This window comes from Pholis gunnellus, assembly GCF_910591455.1.
Source record: "Pholis gunnellus genome assembly, chromosome: 14".
Classification (NCBI taxonomy): Eukaryota; Metazoa; Chordata; class Actinopteri; order Perciformes; family Pholidae; genus Pholis; species Pholis gunnellus.
Genome location: NC_136541.1, coordinates 13,218,920 through 13,238,476, shown reverse-complemented (window position 1 = coordinate 13,238,476; position 19,557 = coordinate 13,218,920). Strand labels below are relative to the sequence as shown.

The 19,557-nt window shown below is 38.9% G+C and overlaps 1 protein-coding gene across 1 annotated transcript in view; it reads left to right on the top strand.

The window, feature by feature from the left end:
- Positions 1 to 19,557, top strand: part of LOC306706717 (calsyntenin-2-like) — a gene marked incomplete at both ends in the record, with an annotated part of 120,730 nt that overhangs the window by 66,279 nt on the left and 34,894 nt on the right. Inside the window, 2 exons of the mRNA XM_079173880.1 lie at positions 17,038 to 17,233; positions 19,360 to 19,471. Of these exons, the coding sequence (XP_079030006.1) occupies positions 17,038 to 17,233; positions 19,360 to 19,471 (308 nt within the window). The remainder of the gene's footprint in view (positions 1 to 17,037; positions 17,234 to 19,359; positions 19,472 to 19,557) is intronic.

Sequence of the window (19,557 nt, the reverse complement as noted above, 5' to 3'; positions counted from 1 at the left end):
ATAGAAAGCAGGAAATGATTAATTCAGATTTAAACCATATCTTTGCAAATGTATCCCGGAGCTTTTTTCTTTTGAATTGTGGACCATTATCTCTAGATATGTATCTAATTATCTGCAAGGCAGAGATATGCACCACCATAAAGAATATGTACTAACAAGGTTCGTTAAATGTGCTTTCATATCAGAGATAGTGGCTACACTGTGTTGTGAACAGTTTGTGGTCTTGTAGGTTTTTTATCTGAACTTGTGTTTTTTGCAGCTGGACCGCCTCTATGAATGTGGAAATTAGTTTTCATCCCACTTGTAGCTTATAGTTGTCGAGAGGCTGTAAAGGATTGCACTTGCTCCATCCCCTTCAGAAGCCATCTTTACTAGTCTCACACAGAGTTATTAAGGTTTTATTCCTTTGTATTCCAATGTGCGGCTTAAGACAGATGAAGTGTATGACCTTATTCAATAAATGTCATTTTGTATTCTGCATTATTGAGTTGAGCTGCTCTCAACTGAGACTGATTGCATCCTTGTCTTGTTTTAGTAAAACTAAAGTTTAAGTAATGAGGCAATTTAAACACCAAGAGGAAGGATTGTTTCACTATCTGGAATAAATTGCACGTATCTACTTTTTGTTAGATATGTTATACATCTGAGGAACTCATCTAACGAAAAATGTCAAATAAGAAACTAGCCTAAGCCATTGCCAGTTCCTGAAAAAATACACAAACAATTAGGTATCGTTTTCTGGAACACACTGACAGACGAGGAAACCCATTTATATGATAGGAATCACTATGCCTTTCCATTGTTGAGGTGAGCTAATTGGATCCATATAGGATGGTCAGAGTAATTACTTGTCCAGTAATGCTCCACTGGAGCTCTGTCATCAATGCATTGTCAACTTGCTCATAGCGTGAAACAACCTTTTAGCCTCTGATTGATTTTTATAGAGGGCTCAGTCTCTTATTACCCCATTACCCCCTTTTTCTATTCTGCACTGGATTAGTCTCTCATTCGTTGACACCATGTGATGATTCTCAATTTCTCCAATGCTCTCTTTTTTGTGTGTGTGTGTTCACTCGTAATGAGCTAAAGCTTTGTATTTGTTTGTATTTTAGTGTGTTTGTGTCTAGGTTATAGTGAATCTCCTGAACATGTGTCTGCTGTCTGTGGCAGCTTGTTTATTAAATGAAAAGGTATTATTTCATACACATAAATCACATTTTCCCACTGGTGCTCCTTTTGAATACATGCTCTGGGGCAGCTTGCATATGACCCTCATGTATTTCACCACGTACCATATCAACATCAATGCACAAAGAGCACAGATTTCCCATCTTTTAGACGAAATTGCCTACAAAACTACAAAGAAGCTTGAGCAGTAATATGCCACTGTTTTCACTTCAAAGTGTATGTATACAGTGCAAGATCAGAAAGCTTGACAGGCGAAGCTAAATATTTATGGGAAAAAGGCCAATAGCTAGTTAATTGTTAACACATTTAAAACACACTACTAAATGAAATATACTACTATATAATGTATACATGTCTGTCAATAGCTCTGCTAAATCTATCTAGCAGTGTTAATAAATGTGTTGATAAAACACCCACCTTTTATTATTATTATTTTATTAAAAACTAAAGGTTTACCTCATTTTGAATTAGCACTTTTGCACACAGACTTAATACTGTTTTCATATTTTGTTTTAGTTTAGTTTCTTGTCACCTCCTCTGCATTCAAATCTGTCCTCCTTGTGCCATCTGCAGTGGAGGGAAGCCAATGAAAACGTGTTTATTGGCAACGTCTGTGTTTTTAGTTGTGGGAGACTGACATAAGGTAAAAGCTAGAGCAGTGATGAGATAGGCTGCCTCTCTTTTTTTCCTCAAAATGACGGCTGAATGAACTGAGCTCTTCAAGGATATAGAGCACTGACCCATGATCCTAATATGAGCAGAAATTACTTAATGAAATGTGCAGTGAATGGCAGCTGAAACTAATCCAGCAATTCTTTGTGTTCTCTCGCTCGCTCTCTCTCGCTCTCTCTCTGACAGTGGCTTGACAGGGCCTCAGTATCCTGACAGGCCAATTAGACAGCAATTTGCATATCTGCCTCGCTCCATTTGCCTTGTTCATGTGAGCATAAAATAAGATAATCTGGCTTTTGGACCTGTGTACGACATCAGAGTCACACAGACTAACTTTATCCTCCATAACCGATGATCCCTAACTCCACCGCATCTCCCTTTCATTGTAACTGACTCAGACCTCTGTTGTTATCCCAGCCTTTCCATTCCTATCTATGTTAGCCTCTACTCTACTTTACTTAACTTTACACTTTGAACTTCACCTCTCTCATCCGTGTCATCCAGGACAGCGCTCCCTGACTAAAGTTAAGTGAAGATCCTGATGGCTTTTCTCCCCTTCCAAGTATGGGTCTGAAAACAGCGAGTCCTTGATATTAAAACAATAAAACTCTAACTCTAATTCTAACTGTATCTCAGTCAATTATATAATAAAACACAGTCTCAATGTCATGTGTATAAAATTGATGTTGGTTTTATGTGTTGTATGTATTTGACTCTGTTCAACTCTATATATTGCGTTAATATCCCTTAAAACATATTCTCTTAAGCCATCCCTCGTGGCTAAATAAGTCCAGTAGGCTAATTTAACTAATTATTTAGCAAAACATCAGCTTTGTTTTGTCTGTATATTGCTAAAATGATGCACTCCTAATATCATGGTTAATATTTAATAATGTAATAAATACAAGAGACAAGCGGTTTGGTCTGTCAGTTATATTATTTTTAACTAATGATATTCATATTTCATAAAATGCATTAAACTGCAGGAAAAGAAGCAAAATATTTGCAGCTTTAATCGTCATATTGCTACATAAACGTGGTCCTGATAATAATTCCACAAATTAATCTTAAAAAGTAACACTCTTTTGTTTCTGAGAAAACCTGAACAATCACCATCCCATCATGTTGCTCATCACAGCCACACGTCTACCTGTATTGTAATTAATGATGCAGCGCTCCAGGCCAGACTCATTAAAAAGAAGATGACGCACACAGCCGTTCCCCTCATTTACTCAGTGTTTTAGATGGAGCTGCTGGAGGAGGACCGTCCGGAACGGACGGTCCTGAGGGAGTTATTAGAGGACAAAGAAGTTTGAATTGATCTACCATTTTTCATGGAGCTGTGTGAAAAGCAGTTGAAAATTCAACCAGTGGATCTGCCTGGTGTGTCCAATTACAGACAGAGATGATGCAAACACCTGCTGCCTCCTGTAAGGAGTGAAGAACAAGCTTTCGGTGTAGGTTACTAACTGTGGTGGATACCAGAGCTGGTATGAATCATTTGTTAGTCAAGCTGAACAAAACCTTCTCCTCACTTTCCCCTAAATGTGATGAATGTGAGTCGTATGTGAGTCAGTTTTGTACAAGGTGTGGGAGGAGATATTTCCATGGTACAGTTTTATACTGGAGAAGCAAGTCCCCCCTGACTGTAATGTTGCTGTACTGGTCTGTTTTGAATATTGCTTTCATATGAGAGTCAACTAACCCTCATGTTTGGCATGGTTGTTATGGAGAGTAATTTTGAGGGAATCCAAATCTTCCTCCCCTCCTTGTTTTAAAATAATATTGTTTTCTAACATATGCATTCATTCAGATCTATGTCCTGGTAAATACTGAGTAACCCATTCAAGCTCCGACTATCTACAACTATGTGTTTCTCTCTTTTGTTGTCGGTCCCTCTTGGTGACTGTTCTCTGGTCTGGTAGGTGTATTTTGTATATTGCTGGCATTGATGCCATGATTGGAATACATGTTTTAGTTATTTTTTTCCTTCCCCAAATCATCATCTTTCCCTACTGCTATTCTTTTTTGATCTATTTTTCTACTCTGTTGAAAACATCGCAGCTATTCACCTCTCCAAAATGCTCCCAGTTTACTGTCAGTCAACTGTTAGATTGCTGCTGTTCAATAAATTAGATTTCATCCTCATGGTCCAATCTCCTCCTAATTAAGTGCCTGAAACACACAAACACACACATAACCTTAAGGCAGAGTGTGTACTGCTTGGACATGGGTCTCCAGGGTCAATTATGGCAGTGTAATGATTGTAATTGGCTAATTTTCAGCCCATTACCCTATTTTATGTCTTATGCAGCAGGTTGTAATTTAGTGGAAGATTGATGGCCGGTCTGGCTCTGGGTGATAGATGATAGTGAGCGCTAGAAAACGAGAGCTCCATCATTAATAGTGTCTCGGAATGAGCTGTCATGTCACCAGGCCCACACACAGGGACAGAGTGGAGGGCGAGAGGCAGGAGAGACTGCCCTTGACGCAGTGTGAAGGCAATTACATCAAAATTACAGGCAGTATACATTTACGCTTAAAACATATTTAGGTATACCGATTTAGAGGCTAAATGTCCACATGGACGGATTCCAGAGTTTCGTAAATGTACATTTCTGGATCCATCCACATCTCAGTGCCTACTTACACATGTCATGTCGATGTCATTTCTATCACCCAGACAAAAAGAGCGAGTGTAACGAGACATTGTCTTATGTCCAGATTTCTCTCTGAGAACAGTTAAGTGTCTTCTTTAGTTATGTTTCTGCAGCATGTAACTGCATTTCTTCCTGCCATGTGTGTTTTGCTCACATTTTGGAATACCAATCACAGTGCAGAGCTAGAGCACCTCTGAAGTGGTCCCACAGGATCTGACAGCAATCGAAATGAGATTTCTGCACGTCTACACCTGCCACTATGCCTTCTTTCAGCCATCCGGACAAAAAGGAGGAATGCCAACTTTTCCAGAAGTGCCAGAACGTGTGAAAGGCAATTCCAAACGAGTGACAGAGTAATGGATGAGGGCAGCGAGGGCCATCAGTCAAGTGCTGAACAGAACTAAGTCAGAGTTCTAGCTAACATATACTCACAGCCACTCTCCCGGCTCTGCTCTAGCTGCAAATGACTCCAGGCAAACCACTGTAGCAGGAAATTACTTTTCACAATACAGATGTATTGTAAGAAGATGTCTGTTGAGTATTTTGAGCGCTACTGCGATGCTGACCTGGTTTGAGAAAAGTCTCAAAGCTCTGGCCATTGTACAGAAATGTGGACAAGTGAAGAGAACATTGTTGTACATGCATCTGTGTTAGTTAAGGCAACTATAAGTGCCATGTTTCCTTTTTTTAGAGTGGATTCTGGAAACGTTGGTAATAATAGTAGCTAATAATGAATAAGGATCAAATGCCCTTTGAGTGCTTTGCTTCCACTAAGATGTCAGAGCAACAGATATTGAAATATAATACTTTGAGCAGAGAGCTTTATGGTAATTCTTTTTAATGAGTAGCGAGGCAAATATAGATTTAGTTCACTCCATCGTGTGCTCATCTGCACAAGATCTATATGTGCTGTATAGCCATAGGTAACACATGACGCCTTGAGCTCTAAAGCCTTCTGAACTCATTTACAGATATTTTGTTATTGGTATTCTGTCAAAAGTTTTTAATCTAGTGTTACACCCTGGAGGACATCTTCGTCCCTGCTAATTGTGAGAGAGTAAGTGAGAATAAAGTCAAAATATGAGAATGGGGGGAGAAAGGATAACTCCCTTATCTATGATCCTCTTCCTCCCATGGCACAAACGGATGAACACAGTCTAATACCAACCTCTTCCTGCCCTTCTAAGACCTTTTGTTGACCTTTTCGTGTCATTTCACTTTATCACAGCTGTCGCTACGAGGTGAGGATTTCATCAGCTCATAGTCCATATGGGCGGGGTATTATGTGGTGACAGATTCTGGTGTGGTAGAGCGAAATTCATAAACGGGAAAGACAGATGTGTCCTCTTCTAAAGAAATAGTCAGTCTTGCACCATTCTTTAACAGTTAAAATGGGTTCTGGCAGTCTGGCACATTGTCCACAATTACTTTTTTTCATGTGACTGTATACATGAGGTGTTCCTCGGAGCCGTTTGGGGTTAAATACTTCCCACAATAGAAAGTAAATAGGATTGCAAATCATTGATGCTTACTATCGGCACCTGTCCCAGATAGTCTTATTCCAAATCGTATTCATGATTTCCACTCAGGAGCTTTGCGTTTGTTTTATTTCACGTGTATGTTTAATGACATTTAGTGTTCCCATCCTACCTCGTGAATGTTGTTGTCACAATATACACTAAGACTAAGTAGATGTGACTTCTCAATGTGTACCAGGACTGAAATTCATTGGTATGCACGCAAACTGTCCGTTCTTTTCCAGATTCACACCGTGACTCATGGTAGGACATCTTTATAAGTGAATAGAATTCTCTCTAAAAACCCCAAAAAAGACACCTCCCTCAGCTGAAGAGCTGACAAGTGATCAAACATGACAGCGACGCATGCGTGAGCTATTGCCTGCCGTCTGTCATGACAAACATAACTAGCATTCAGAGATCAATGAAAGATGACAGATTAGGTTATCGTAACCTCCACAGCATATCAAAATGACACTGCTCATTACATCCTCTCAAGATGTTTTCTCTAAATGTACCTGATGAATGCTGCCTCGGTCTCACCCCACAGCCCACACCGCTGCTGGTCCACCCGCATGACAGTTCAGTTATATGGTTTTAATAAGCGTGCATTAGTGGTGCAAAAGGTCTCCTGGGGTTCTCAGATATACCTCCCAATTTCACTGATGTTGTGTTTGCTTTAACGCTTTAATGCAATAGTTTAACTAAAGAAAAACAGGGTCAGATGAGCGAGAAAAGGAGTAAAAGAGTGTGATACGAAAGAGGCAAATGAATTTATTTCTGTTGAGTTTTAATTGTTGCTGTCTGACTCTGTTCACTGATTTCAAGAGGAGATAAACAATGTCTCTTTCTTACCATATCACTGAGCAGACTAACGTTCATGAAGGTACATACATTACAGGACCTATTGGAGGACTGTTGTATTCGACTGCATTAGTTTATAACTGGAGTGCATGTGTATATGCAGTGTACATATCGGTCACAGTTTAATATAAAACCATAATCTGTTGTGGTTTTTCATTTAGTCTTAATCTCTTTAATGAGGTATGTGGATCCATGATTTGATTTTAATAGAGCTCGGTAAAAGGTCAGTTTTCAAAATTGAATTTTGCAGTTATATTATTTTTTCTTGTCGTTCAATAGGCTGTTACAGTACCAGTGAAAATGTAATACGTATAGCTGTAGCTTAGGGTGGACCTGTGTGATTAAATGTTAAAGTCAGTTATCAAATTAACACAAACCCAATACTCATCAGAGGGATACAAGACAACTTTTTCAATTAAAGTAGGAAGTGTAGGTCTGTGGGTCTCTGCTTCAATTTGAGATGCATTTACTCATACACTTGGAATGCAGGCAATTGTATTTCCTTAATTAATTTAGTCAAGTTAAGTCAGTTTTATTTATTAAAAACTCACAAATTTATCTTAAAATCAGAACGACATACGATATATTTTATCCTTAAACTAATTAAATATACTGTTCAGTTACTAGTGTCAACTATAGTGTCCACATGAAATGTTTTGTATACATTTTATATATGTGTTTGATAGGGAGTTAGTCTAAGGAGCCATCACGCTATACTCTAGGAGAGAGGAGGGAGGAGAGAGAGATGGATAAATAAAGCAAAGGTGCCTGGCTAGAATCAAATCAGCACTTATGTACACATGTGTAACCATTAAGCTATCAAGGCACTCCAACACTGTCAACTCTTAACTAGCCTTAGCTTTCTGCAGAGGGAGTTAATTCCCCTCGATAAACACATATATAAACACTATATTCTATTTAAATCAGCAATGCTAAATACCACCCATTGCAGATGTGAAGCAGGAAACAAAACATAGAAACAAAACAATTAAACAAAATATTTTCTATATTGTAATTTTGGTTATTAATTGTAATTTTGCAATAAAAACCATATTTCCCTTTATCATCCCTGCTTTGGCCTGTGTATGAGTGTACACAGTACGTCTGTACGTTTGTGTGCTGTGAAGCATGTGCATGAGAATGTGTGTGTGTGTGTGTGAGTGTGAGTGTGTGTCTTCTATAAACCAGTGGGCCGTATCCTTCCTTTCTTATTGAGCTGGTGAGCTGACAGAGGTCATAGTCAGAGACACTGTGACATTTACAGCTCAGAGGCTTATGGAGACTCCCTGCTGTACCTGGCAGTCTGTGATTATCTCAGGACCAACCATGCCAGCAACAGAGGGGCGTCCAAAATGTAGAAAGAAAAGAATCACAATTGTGTGAATGTCACTTAGGAGAGGCGAGGAGAGGTGTGATTCTATTGAAAAGATTATGAACAGATTATGATAGGTATGAAAAGGTTGCCTAGGAGAGCAGATTGACCTCAGAGAATGGTCAACGTAACATTATGTTAATGATATGCAGAGCTTTTTCCTGTCTCCTGTGGAATTTCAAAAATAATTGAAATGACAAACATTGCTCCAGGCAACAAGCGATACCTAAATCAGATATATTGTTGCTTTTATTTCTCATGAAATGTTGTCCAAATGTTGTCAGACGTCCACTGAAAGTAGATGGAAAGGGTTGTTTAATTTATGGCAAACAGCAGGTGATTGTGGAACGGAGGGGGTAGTGAGGAAGGTGAGAAAGAAGGTAGAAACAAAAGCGGTTGAGATGTTGGTATGGGCCAAGAGAGGGTAAGGTCAAGCTGTGCATCTGAGTGTTTGTTAAGAGCTCGATAATTGCTTACCGCTGTGAAACATGCTACAGGGGAGATGAGAAGGAACATGAGAAGGAGAAGGTGAGAAAGAGGAGGGGGAAGCACACTGAGATCCTCCGGAGGTTGATCGTGGTATTTATACCTGCATTAGTTGTCTCACACACTAGTTAGCTCCTCTTTTTCCTTCCTCTTTTATCTCCTGCAGCTTCTCCTCTCATTCACTTTTGAATCCACTCCTTTGTATCTCTTTGACCTCTTCTGTCCGACATGTCAGTGGTGTCCCCCACAATTTCTCCGGTGTTCTTTTTCCATTTGGTAAGGGGGGGCTCTGTTCCCCTGGCTCAGATTCTTTCTATCTGTGAACAGAGACACTATGTTTTGTGGCCCAACTTTTGATGTACTCTGCCAGACCCAGCACAATTTGCACAATTTCCCACTTAACTTGTTAAACAACTTCCTGCCTGCATTTTCTGTTTTCTGTTTATATATATTGTCCCTGGAAAAATGGGTGGTGAAGCATCTAGCAGGAGGCGAGTTATTGACGCTCAACCCTACAATCTTTCAGTCTCAAGTAGCGTTTTATTTAAATATTCATTGTTGTGTCTGGCTTCAGTCTCTCAAAACACTCCACCTGTTTCGTATCGGTTATGAACACTTCAGCCAAAACGCTTTTCAGAGCTTTCCTCTTCATCATTTAAGTCACACAATTGCATCTTCACACAGTTCAATTAACAGGCAACACTGACACACAGTTCATCCGATGAATTCTAATCCCACAACTTCAGAGGCTGCAATTAACACTAATTGCATAGCAGACCACCAAAGCCCCCAGCAGAATGAGAATGAATGTGTTTTGTCTGCGATATTGAATTCTCCTCATTCCTAGATTGTGGCATCCAAGGTTTCAGCGGTCCTGGGCAACCAGAAAAGTGTGTGTGCATCTGTGTCTGTGTGTGTGTGTGCGTGTGTGTGCGTGTGTGTGTGTGTGTGCATGTGCCTCCTGACTGTGTGAGCTGTTGATGTGTCACCCTGAGGTCAAGTGGATAGTGCTACAATCTCCCAAATGCAATTAGGAAGTGGCCGGCTCTCCGAAAGAGCCTAGTGAGACTGTGATGAATTGCTCCTGCATGTCTCTCTTTAACTGACTGTGAGCCTGCTGTGACTGCGCCGGTCAACAAATGCATGTACCCATGCACACACACACACACACACACACATCCACACACACACACAAGCATTGTGTGAAAACTAGCCTGTTGCATTTCAGACTGCCAACAGACTCTTAAGAAATCAATGGAGATTTTTATTTCTTTACAGTTTGACTTTTCTGGACGAAAATGAGGCGTCAAAATAGATGCTAGTGTTTTTGACAAAGGCCATACCTGATTTATTTCAATAAATACCATGTATGTGTTGATATTCAAAGGGTTGGAGACTATGTGGGTGCTAATGCAGAACTTTAAATAGATCATATTATGTTGTCATATAGAAATTTCTTTCCCCCAATATTGACCTCTAATTCTTATAGCATGACTTTTGTAATCGATTAACTTTGCTTCTGTAATTGTGTCTCTTTTACAGGAGTGTCTTTGGTATGAAGTAGTGGAGTAAAGGTTACAGTGTAGATTTATTAAGACATGTGAGGAAGAAACAAATCTATAGAGGCACCACTGACATTTGAAAACTTATCCTCGAGTTAACTGCCTGCCGCTAAGTGTCGTTATCGTGTCCTCATCAACCTCAAGACAGAACAGAGAAAATCCCAATTAAAGCCAACAGGAGGAAGGCTTAGTGGAAGGCCGTGAACCCTCACTTGTTTTCATCCCCATCTTCCTCTTCCTCTACCTCACTCACTAAACTAGAACTGCAAAAGTAAAAGGGGCCTTTTTATTTCTATTGTTCAGCCGTTCAGTCACTTTTACATTTTAAATCACTGTAAGGTTAAAAACAAATTCAGTGTAAAGTAGATGTACTATTATACCAACAACTCCAAAATCATTAAGGCAGATACACTCCTTCATGCACACACAAAAAATGTCTAACCGTGATACAAAGAATGAAGTTTGTAATATTAGTTTTTATATATATATATATATTAAATTATTATTATTCAAATTCAAAACCAAAATCACGTATCACACATAAAATTACACTTACATCAAATTTAAAAATAAGAACAATTCAAACAAAACACACTCTTATCCCTGAAAGAACAAATCAATACAAATATTAACTTGGTTTATGCAATTATGAACATTTATTTCTGTAAAATACCTAGATTACAATTTAATAGACACACATTACAATTCATTAGTCCACATCCTAATGCATACAATCAAAAGACTGCATAGATTCATTTAAATTCATTTTCTTTCCTTCAAAACTTTATTCTATGTTCTTTGATAATTCTCACTGATGAATCTGTACTGATTAATTAATCTAGCCAGTTTATGAATGATGGCATATTGCTTATGCATATGCTGAGCTTTGGGAAACAGATTTTTACTCAAATTCAAATTGCATTACACTGAAACATTAATGCACAGAAGAGTGTTTGTTTAGATTTCTAAGGAATCAAGGTGAGATAATGAAGATGGATAAAGCATTACAAACCTTTGTCTCCCTTTCTTTAAGCATAAATACTATTAACAATACATTTAAAAAAATAAGTTGACATTATTTTTGATTGCAAAAAGGATGCCTAAATGTGATCCAATACAACAAGGTTTTTTAAATGTCTAAAATAAAACGTACTGTCTCCGGTATTTAGGTATTGCATTAGACTGTACAGTCATACCTAATAAAACTGGTAACTCTGTCTACACGGAACAGCTGGAGCCAAAGTCCATACAAGCGCAGTCTGAGGCTGCCATGACAATGCAAACATAATCAGTCAGTCTGGAGAAAGTTTTGAAGCTATAGAAAGTTGGTCCTCATGTCTAAATTTTCTTTCTTCTGAGAAGTTATGCGGGTGCAGCTGGAGTGATTGAAGCTCCCAAGCAGGAGACTTATAACACCCTTGTTTGCTCGTACACAGCCATGTGCTCCACATGCCACTGCGGTATTTAGAGCTGCATGGTGGAAATCTCTTATGTCTACAATGAAAAGTATAAAAGATTAAACCGCAAAAACAAAAAACCTCACCAACAATCTGGTGACATTTTAGACTGCAAAGTTCTAAATATATTTTGGAATATATATTTTAAAAAGGACGACTTGTTTAATAGAATTTTAATATTTTCAATATACTGCTGGATATACCTGAAAGAGGAGTATATTGTAATAGATATATTTGTAGTTTTTAACTACACACACAGAGCAAAAACAGTCAATGTAATTCAAATCTGAGACACTGTAATGAAGCCCTTTACCCTCAAAATAATTTTCATTTGTATCCATTATGTGTATTTCTGGAGCTCAGGTGCGTAATGAGCAGTATGTGTTTGCATGGAATTAATTAATCAGTGTATGAACTCAATAATATATATTGTGTATGCATGTGTTTGCGTGTGCGGTTAGGGTGTATCTGTGTGTCAGTGGGTTGAAGGGTAATCCGGTGATTAATTAAACAAGAGAAACTGGGGGTGAGTGCGGTCTCAGTACTGAGGGCAGGAGAGTGAAGGAATCAGGGCTTAAAACCGCCTGATACTCTGTCTGCTTAGAAACTCTCTTTAATCAAGGTCTTACAGCTCCCCTCACACACACACACACACCTACTGTATACGGTCAAATCGTGATGCTGAAGCTTTTATGTCTAATGCTCTACACAGAGACAGACATTCGGGCACAGACACAACAGATGGAGTCACAACAGTATTTGATTAAGAAGAGGAATTAACATGATTGAATTTCCTCTTTCTCTGTTGAGGCTCGACGGAGAAAGAGGGCACACTGGAGGATTTCAGTACTTTAGAACAGTGATTCTCAACTGGTGGGTCGTGACCCAAAAGTGGGTCGCGGACCCGTTTCCAGTGGGTCGTGGGCCTTTGCCTGAAAAGAATAATAAAAAAATCCTGTGCTGTTATTTTGAAGGGGATTATTTATGCAGCGGAGTTATTCACACTCCTTAACAGTATTTGGCGTTAATGCCTTGTAATGCTAATAGACACACGCCATTTCACAGTATAGAAGAACACCCACAAAGTTTATTTTCATATGCTAATTGAGCATGGCGAAGCGCAAGTACGACACCGACTACATGAGATATGGATTTTCTTACATTGAGGACAAAAGAGGGCAAAAACCTCATTGTGTTTTGTGATGGGAACTATTTCTCTGCACAAGAGAGCTCCCTGCTACTACGACTGCAGAGGACATTTTCAACTCAGGTTCAAGCTGCACCATCTTTTCATTAAATACATTTGAGAAGTTTGGGTCGCGGCTTGTCATTAAGGGGTGATGGTGGGTCCCGCAGCCAGACCAGTTGAGAACCACTGCTTTAGAAAGTCACTCCTTATATTTTGTTGTGCAGGTCACAGGATCGCAGTCGTGATGCATCACATGGTAACTGCTAAAATCTGAAGAGGACGGATGTTTCCTGTTGTACCACACTAATTAGTGAAGTATTTGCTCTTCACTCCAGATATACATTTTTTTCGCCCTAATTTGTTTCCACTCATGTTACCCGTGGGTCACATTATTGGACAGCATGACATTCATGACATTCATTCATGCTGATGAGAAACAATTGCGCCTCTCATTTAACCCAAAGGACTTAAGCAGCCTGTCTATTTTACATCATTTTGTACTGTATACTTGGTCTTGCTTGCATTTTAATGAGCATCTTAGCGTAGTTATAGTGTGGGCTTTTTTGCATCGTGAGATAAGGCCTGTCATATTCATGCCCTTTTCACACCCTGTTGAGATTACTATAATGGTTTACCTGCATGTTGGTCATCTCAGTATGTCAGACTCCTATCTTCAATTTCAGTGTTTGCCATTTGTACACTGGGTCATTACATTTTGGTACCGATGGTGAAATGACTGATGACACTTGCACGACAGAGCTCCAAGATGTTAACCTAACCGGTCTGAAGAATAACCGTAACAAAGTATTAGATTGTGCATACTCGTGTACTGAGGAGCTTTAATTGAACAGAGCTCCTGTGCAGAACACCTGTGCTTTTGCTGCTATTATTGAAATGTCTGTTGTGAAAAAGGTGTGTATGAGAATCCATCAGTGTTGTGAAGTCACTTAAAATATGTTTTTTTCAATGTTCATTTTAGCCTTTCTTTGTAGTTAGAGCTGTGTAAAGCTTTTTATTTTTTCATAATCAAAAACACTTATGAGCTCACTGATATTAAGGTTGATTTGATATTTATTCTCAAATATTTTCCATGTAGAAAGTTAGATTCTTCTGGATAATTACTCACATTGTTGAAATGTGATTAAATGCTTTGAACAATATCGTACACAACATTAAATATGCATGCCACCACAACCAACGGTGTGTTTGTACACATTTTTTTGAAAAATGTGCATATAGGGAACCCTCATTCATCTTAAACGTGTAACGTCATTAATATTATTGATATAGTTATGAACCACTTTGGTATTCAATCATTTTTAATGACATGAAATTTTGTGCAGTTGACTCAAATTACAAACACACAATGTGCTCACATAAAGTGAGAGAGTAATCACAACAACCAAGTGATACAAATTAAAGTATACCAGTACACAAATGGCATGTAACACAATATCATTACCACTGGCCTTCAGGAAAATATGGGAAGCTGATTCTGCCAATTGGACTCACATTTTATTTGACATAACATTATTTTAAAAACATTCATGGATATTAAAAGTTAAGTGTAAGCAATTGTTAAATTCAACAAATAATTTAATAAACTAGTAAGAAATGAAATGCTCTGTCAACTACTGTTTCTCACGGTAGGAATAGATGAATTAGTTTTGACTTCGTTTGACAACGTGTTAGTTGTGTAGTATTATTTTCTCATTAGCTGTTTTCATCTTGTCCTTTTCCATTATATTGGCAATTTAACATCCCGTGAAATACATGTTCCCTGACAGCTTGACATTCTCTGTCGATGTAGTTTATGCCGCTCAAGCTACCATCTATTTTAGATGAATGTTATTATCAAATCATTTTTTGCTGACTCTTCCACTTTACTCTCAATCTGCCAATGCAACAGGCCAAAACAGAAATCTATGATGTTTACTTTGAAAAGCGACCCCCTTCCCTGGTGACGTATGGGCCAAAGGATTAGACTTCACTTCATCCGTACACCACGACGGGGTGAAATTATAGTGTTCCCTCTGGTTGGAGCTGGTGAGAAGCAAACTAAGTGGCAGGAAAGAAAGTGTGCATGCGTGTGCGTAAAGTGCACATTTGCTGACACAGTTGGAATCCATCCGAAATTTCTGTCATTTCTATTTACATATACATTGGCACATCACATTCCTCCTCCTCATCTCTCTCTCTCCCTCCTCTTCTTTAGCTCTCTCCATCCTTCCTCCACTCCATGACTCTGTTACGTTCTCCTGTAAAATGTAATCCTGAAAAATGAATTTGCCACAACAAATGGAGCGGAAAATGGATTTGCATCCATCCCCAAACTGTTAGGTGGAAGTACCTTTTACTGCTCCCCAACACTAAGTCAAAGTTTATATAAGGGCTGCACCAGTATATTATAATCAGTGGTATTTTCAAACCAGATTCCTCTCCCTTTGGTCCCATCTAAGACCACATTTGCTTAGTTTGTTTGTCCGTACAGGCAGGTTCAAGACCATGCTTATCACCTTTCTTCCACCACCTGCTGTCTTTAGTATTATTTTTCTATACAAACTGTACCCATCACATACCACAGCCATATTGGAGACATTTTCATCTTTGATAACAAACCTCCACCAACCTCAAAGGGGCCAATACGAGGGCCAGGCATCTTGAAAATAGTTTGGGGATCTACCCTTGAAGCCCACTGTGCTTGGCATCGTCATTATTTAACCAAGAAGGGGGTGTGAAAAGTTGAATCGGGTTAAAAGGAAGTCAGAGAGAGAAAATAAAAGACTTCGCACATGACGGTGGGATATTACTTTGTCTTTGTGTTTGTCAGTGGGCTTTGAGCATGCAAGGAGAATTCCCTTAGCTAGGAAGCTTTTTGTTGCTGCTATGTCCCACTATGTTCTGAGAGATATCAGCCAGCAGAGGGTCAGAGCGCTGCAGCTTTTTGTTCCCGGTGCAAGGAGATTTTCCAAATCCCTGAAATGAACACTTGTGCAGGGGATGAACTCCACAGATGACTCACAACCGGATCTACACACAGAAACACACACAAACGTGAGACAAACACAATGCGCTCGGTGTGTATGGTAGAGCACTGTTTGTGTTGAGACACAATGTTGTGTCTTTTGTTGAGCTTTCACAGTTTGACACATATCAGAAATTAGTTTTCTCCTCAATACACCCCAGGAGCTGTGTACTGTGTTTTTGTGAGCAGCTCATGCTGACAAAGATCATTGTGTCCAGAAATGAGACTTGGACTAACATTTGAAGTGATAGCCGTGCTGTCAGCAAAATGTCAGCATTGTGTATTTTTTAGCTCATTACCCATTGTTCCATTGAACTTCAATTGTCCGGTAGCTATGGGTTTGAGAAAATCACAGGGAGACAAAACAAAGCTTTAAATAAAAAAGAAAAGAAAGAAATATATAAAAGCTTTTACCAGCAATGTGATGAACGATTAGTCCAGTGATTGAAAATGTTTCCCATGCTATTTTTAACAATGTTTGTTCAAGCAGTGTCGATCTGAAAGTAAGTGCAGGGTCACACTGTCTTTCTCACACAGTGTGATTGTTGTTATGCCTCCATATTCATCATCCTCAGTGTCAACAACATTTCCAGCCTCTGTAGGGGAACAGACATTTTGAAGCCCGTAATATTTCGTCTTTAGAACTACATGGCTTACTACTCTTTTACTTTGGGATAAAGATTAGGGATAATCTAGACGTCCGACTGATACACAAACTACTTTCCTCCTCAAATTGTAAAAAAATTGTTTGTGGATCCCTCTCTCTCTGAATATCTTCACACTGTTTTTGTTTGTGTTTAAACTTTCTCCTAACTCACTAATCAGCATTGGTGCATGTCACATTGAAAATGCTGCCTCCATTTCTGGCACAAAAGGAGAATAAACAAGTTTTGGTGACTTTCTCACAAATTGTACCCAATGAAGAAATCTAGCATGGATCCCTGCTTAAGATAGGAAATACTGCACACGCTAAAATAACGGTGTTATCTCTGTTACTGTAAAATAAAACATCCCATAATGTATGCATCTTTCCATGTCTTTTCAGGGGAGATTTGTGCCTTTAAGATCTATGGCCAGGATGCTCCATTTGAGGCAGTGGTGTTGAATCGCACATCGGGAGAGGGAGTCCTGCGGGCCAGTAGCCCCGTGGACTGTGAGAGCCAGAAAGAGTATACCTTCATAATCCAGGCCTACGACTGCGGGGCCGGACCCAGCGGGGCCGACTGGAAGAAATCCCACAAGTGAGTTAACCAGTGTTTGTTCATTGTTTGTGGGTGTATTTGGTATTGCTGTCAATAAGACAGATATTGTCAAACATGCTTTTTTTGTGTTTTTCTGCCCAAACAATGGCTTTCTGTGTTCTGTCCCACTGATGCAAACACATTATATAATGTAATCCTTTTTTTACAACTACAAACCACTTAACTGATAAAAAATACTAAGTATTGGTGGATTTACAAAATAACAGGAATATTTCACAGTATATTACAATTTAGTACACTTGCCTTGCAACAAATTATTTTAGCCTGAAGCTTAAAATGTTCATTTGAGTTAACATAATGTCAGAAAAGTGTTCATTTAACTCTTTTACAACATTGTAGTTTTTTGTATGCAAAAGCTTTACACATTGTGACCTTATCAATACTTCATCCATCGACTATTTGACATGTCTGTACCTCTAAAACTTTCTTTATGCTGCCTAAAAACTCTGTTGTGAAAATGGTAATTGTCGGACCCTGTGTTAAAGCTGTCAAACACTGCTAATTATTCTTTATCTTTGCATGATTCACTTGTTTGGCTGTGGGAGTAATGACTTAAAGTGGGCGGACAAAGTAAAAGAAAGATGACATACAAACAAATATTAACTCATATTAAGTTCTCAAAGAATTTATGAAAAACAAAGAGAAACTTTCATAAGTTGAGCCTCACCAATACTGTTATATACGGCATTATACTGATATTAGTGGTTTACTTTCTACCTACTTTCTACAAATGAATATTTGAATGGCTAGAATAAAATGTACAAAAAAGTGATAGGAGGCTCACTTATTTTGAATTATTTTCAAGTATGACTCAAATGGATCCGAACGTGTTGACGCAACTGCAAAGTTGTCAAAAGTGATTTGGTTTTAGGACGCTGCTTTAGAGAGGACTGGGTTGGAGTGTGCATTGGAAATTATGATTTCTGAGTTTGTTGTCTTAGGCAAAGATTACAACTATATCCCTCATTGTATTACAATACAATAAACCCTCTCTTTTAAATAGATCTTTAAGTTAGGTGTATGTACAAAAATAGAAAACCTTCATATTTTACACCAACAGCTCAAAATAGTGAGGAAAAATACCTTAAATCTATAATTAGACGTTGTCTGCTGTTTCTACTGTAAGTTCTGTTCTTTCGTTCCTTATTTTCTCTTTTCCCCAAGATCTCTCAGTACGGCAGCCGTCTCAGCTGAGACTTGCCGTTCTGTTCTCAGGATATGTCCCCCTAATGGCCCATCAATACTAAGTGCGTCTGCATGTGTGTGCGGCAGTGGTACGTGAATGAGATTGACAGACAGGCAGAATGGCGTGGACAGCAGCAAATCAAACCCTCTGGTCCTTCAGTCGGAGACAAGGAGCTTCAAAAATAGACTGCTGCAGGCTTGGTACTAAAAGGAAGAAGAGAGAGAGAGAGAGATATACATTTATCAGCTCAGGGATCTGTGATGAATTTCACCAGTGGATGATGAATGACAATAATTGTACGTGTGTGAGAGTGTGACATTATCACAGCATGACATTCTAAATAGGCCTCATTAGGCTAATGTTATTAATTAGCCAGATGTGCTTCTTCAGATACACCGCGATTTGTTGTCAGCGAAGGTCACCGGGAGGGAAAATGTAATGATATGATCTGAATGATTGCTCCATTTATATACTTAAGTGCACAAATGTTATCAGAGTGTATTAATAATATCGGTTTATTCCAGCAGCTTAGATTGGGTCTTTATGTGTGTGTTTGCATCAGACTATAGGGAAGGAGATAGTGAAGTAGTACCAGTACCTTAAAAAACAATACGGCTTTGCAGGATCTGCTGTGGATGAGCTTGTGTCAGTAGACCAGGAAGAATCTACAAGCATCTTCTGCCTTCAACTAACCACTGTTTGTTCTTCAGATAAACAGTGAAATACTTTCGTTCTCAATTAATTTCAATGATCTCTAAAGATTGTTCCTTCTCTCCCATCCTCCGCCCATCTCTTCTCTCACTCTGTCCTTTGTTTCCCTTTTCTTCATCAATCATTTCCACTCCACTTTCTTCGCATCCTTCCTACTGTGCTCCCTCCCTCCCTGCTCCCTCTTTCTTTCATTCCTTCCTCCTCTCAGGGCGGTGGTTCACATCCAGGTGGATGATGTCAATGAGTTCTGCCCCGTGTTTCGGGAGCCACTTTACAAGGCATCGGTAACAGAGGGCAAAATCTACGACAGCATTTTGCAGGTATTTAGATATTACATATTAAAGTTAATGTTATATAGTTAGCTCTGTTACATTTTGCATCATTGTTGTATTGTTACAATCAACCT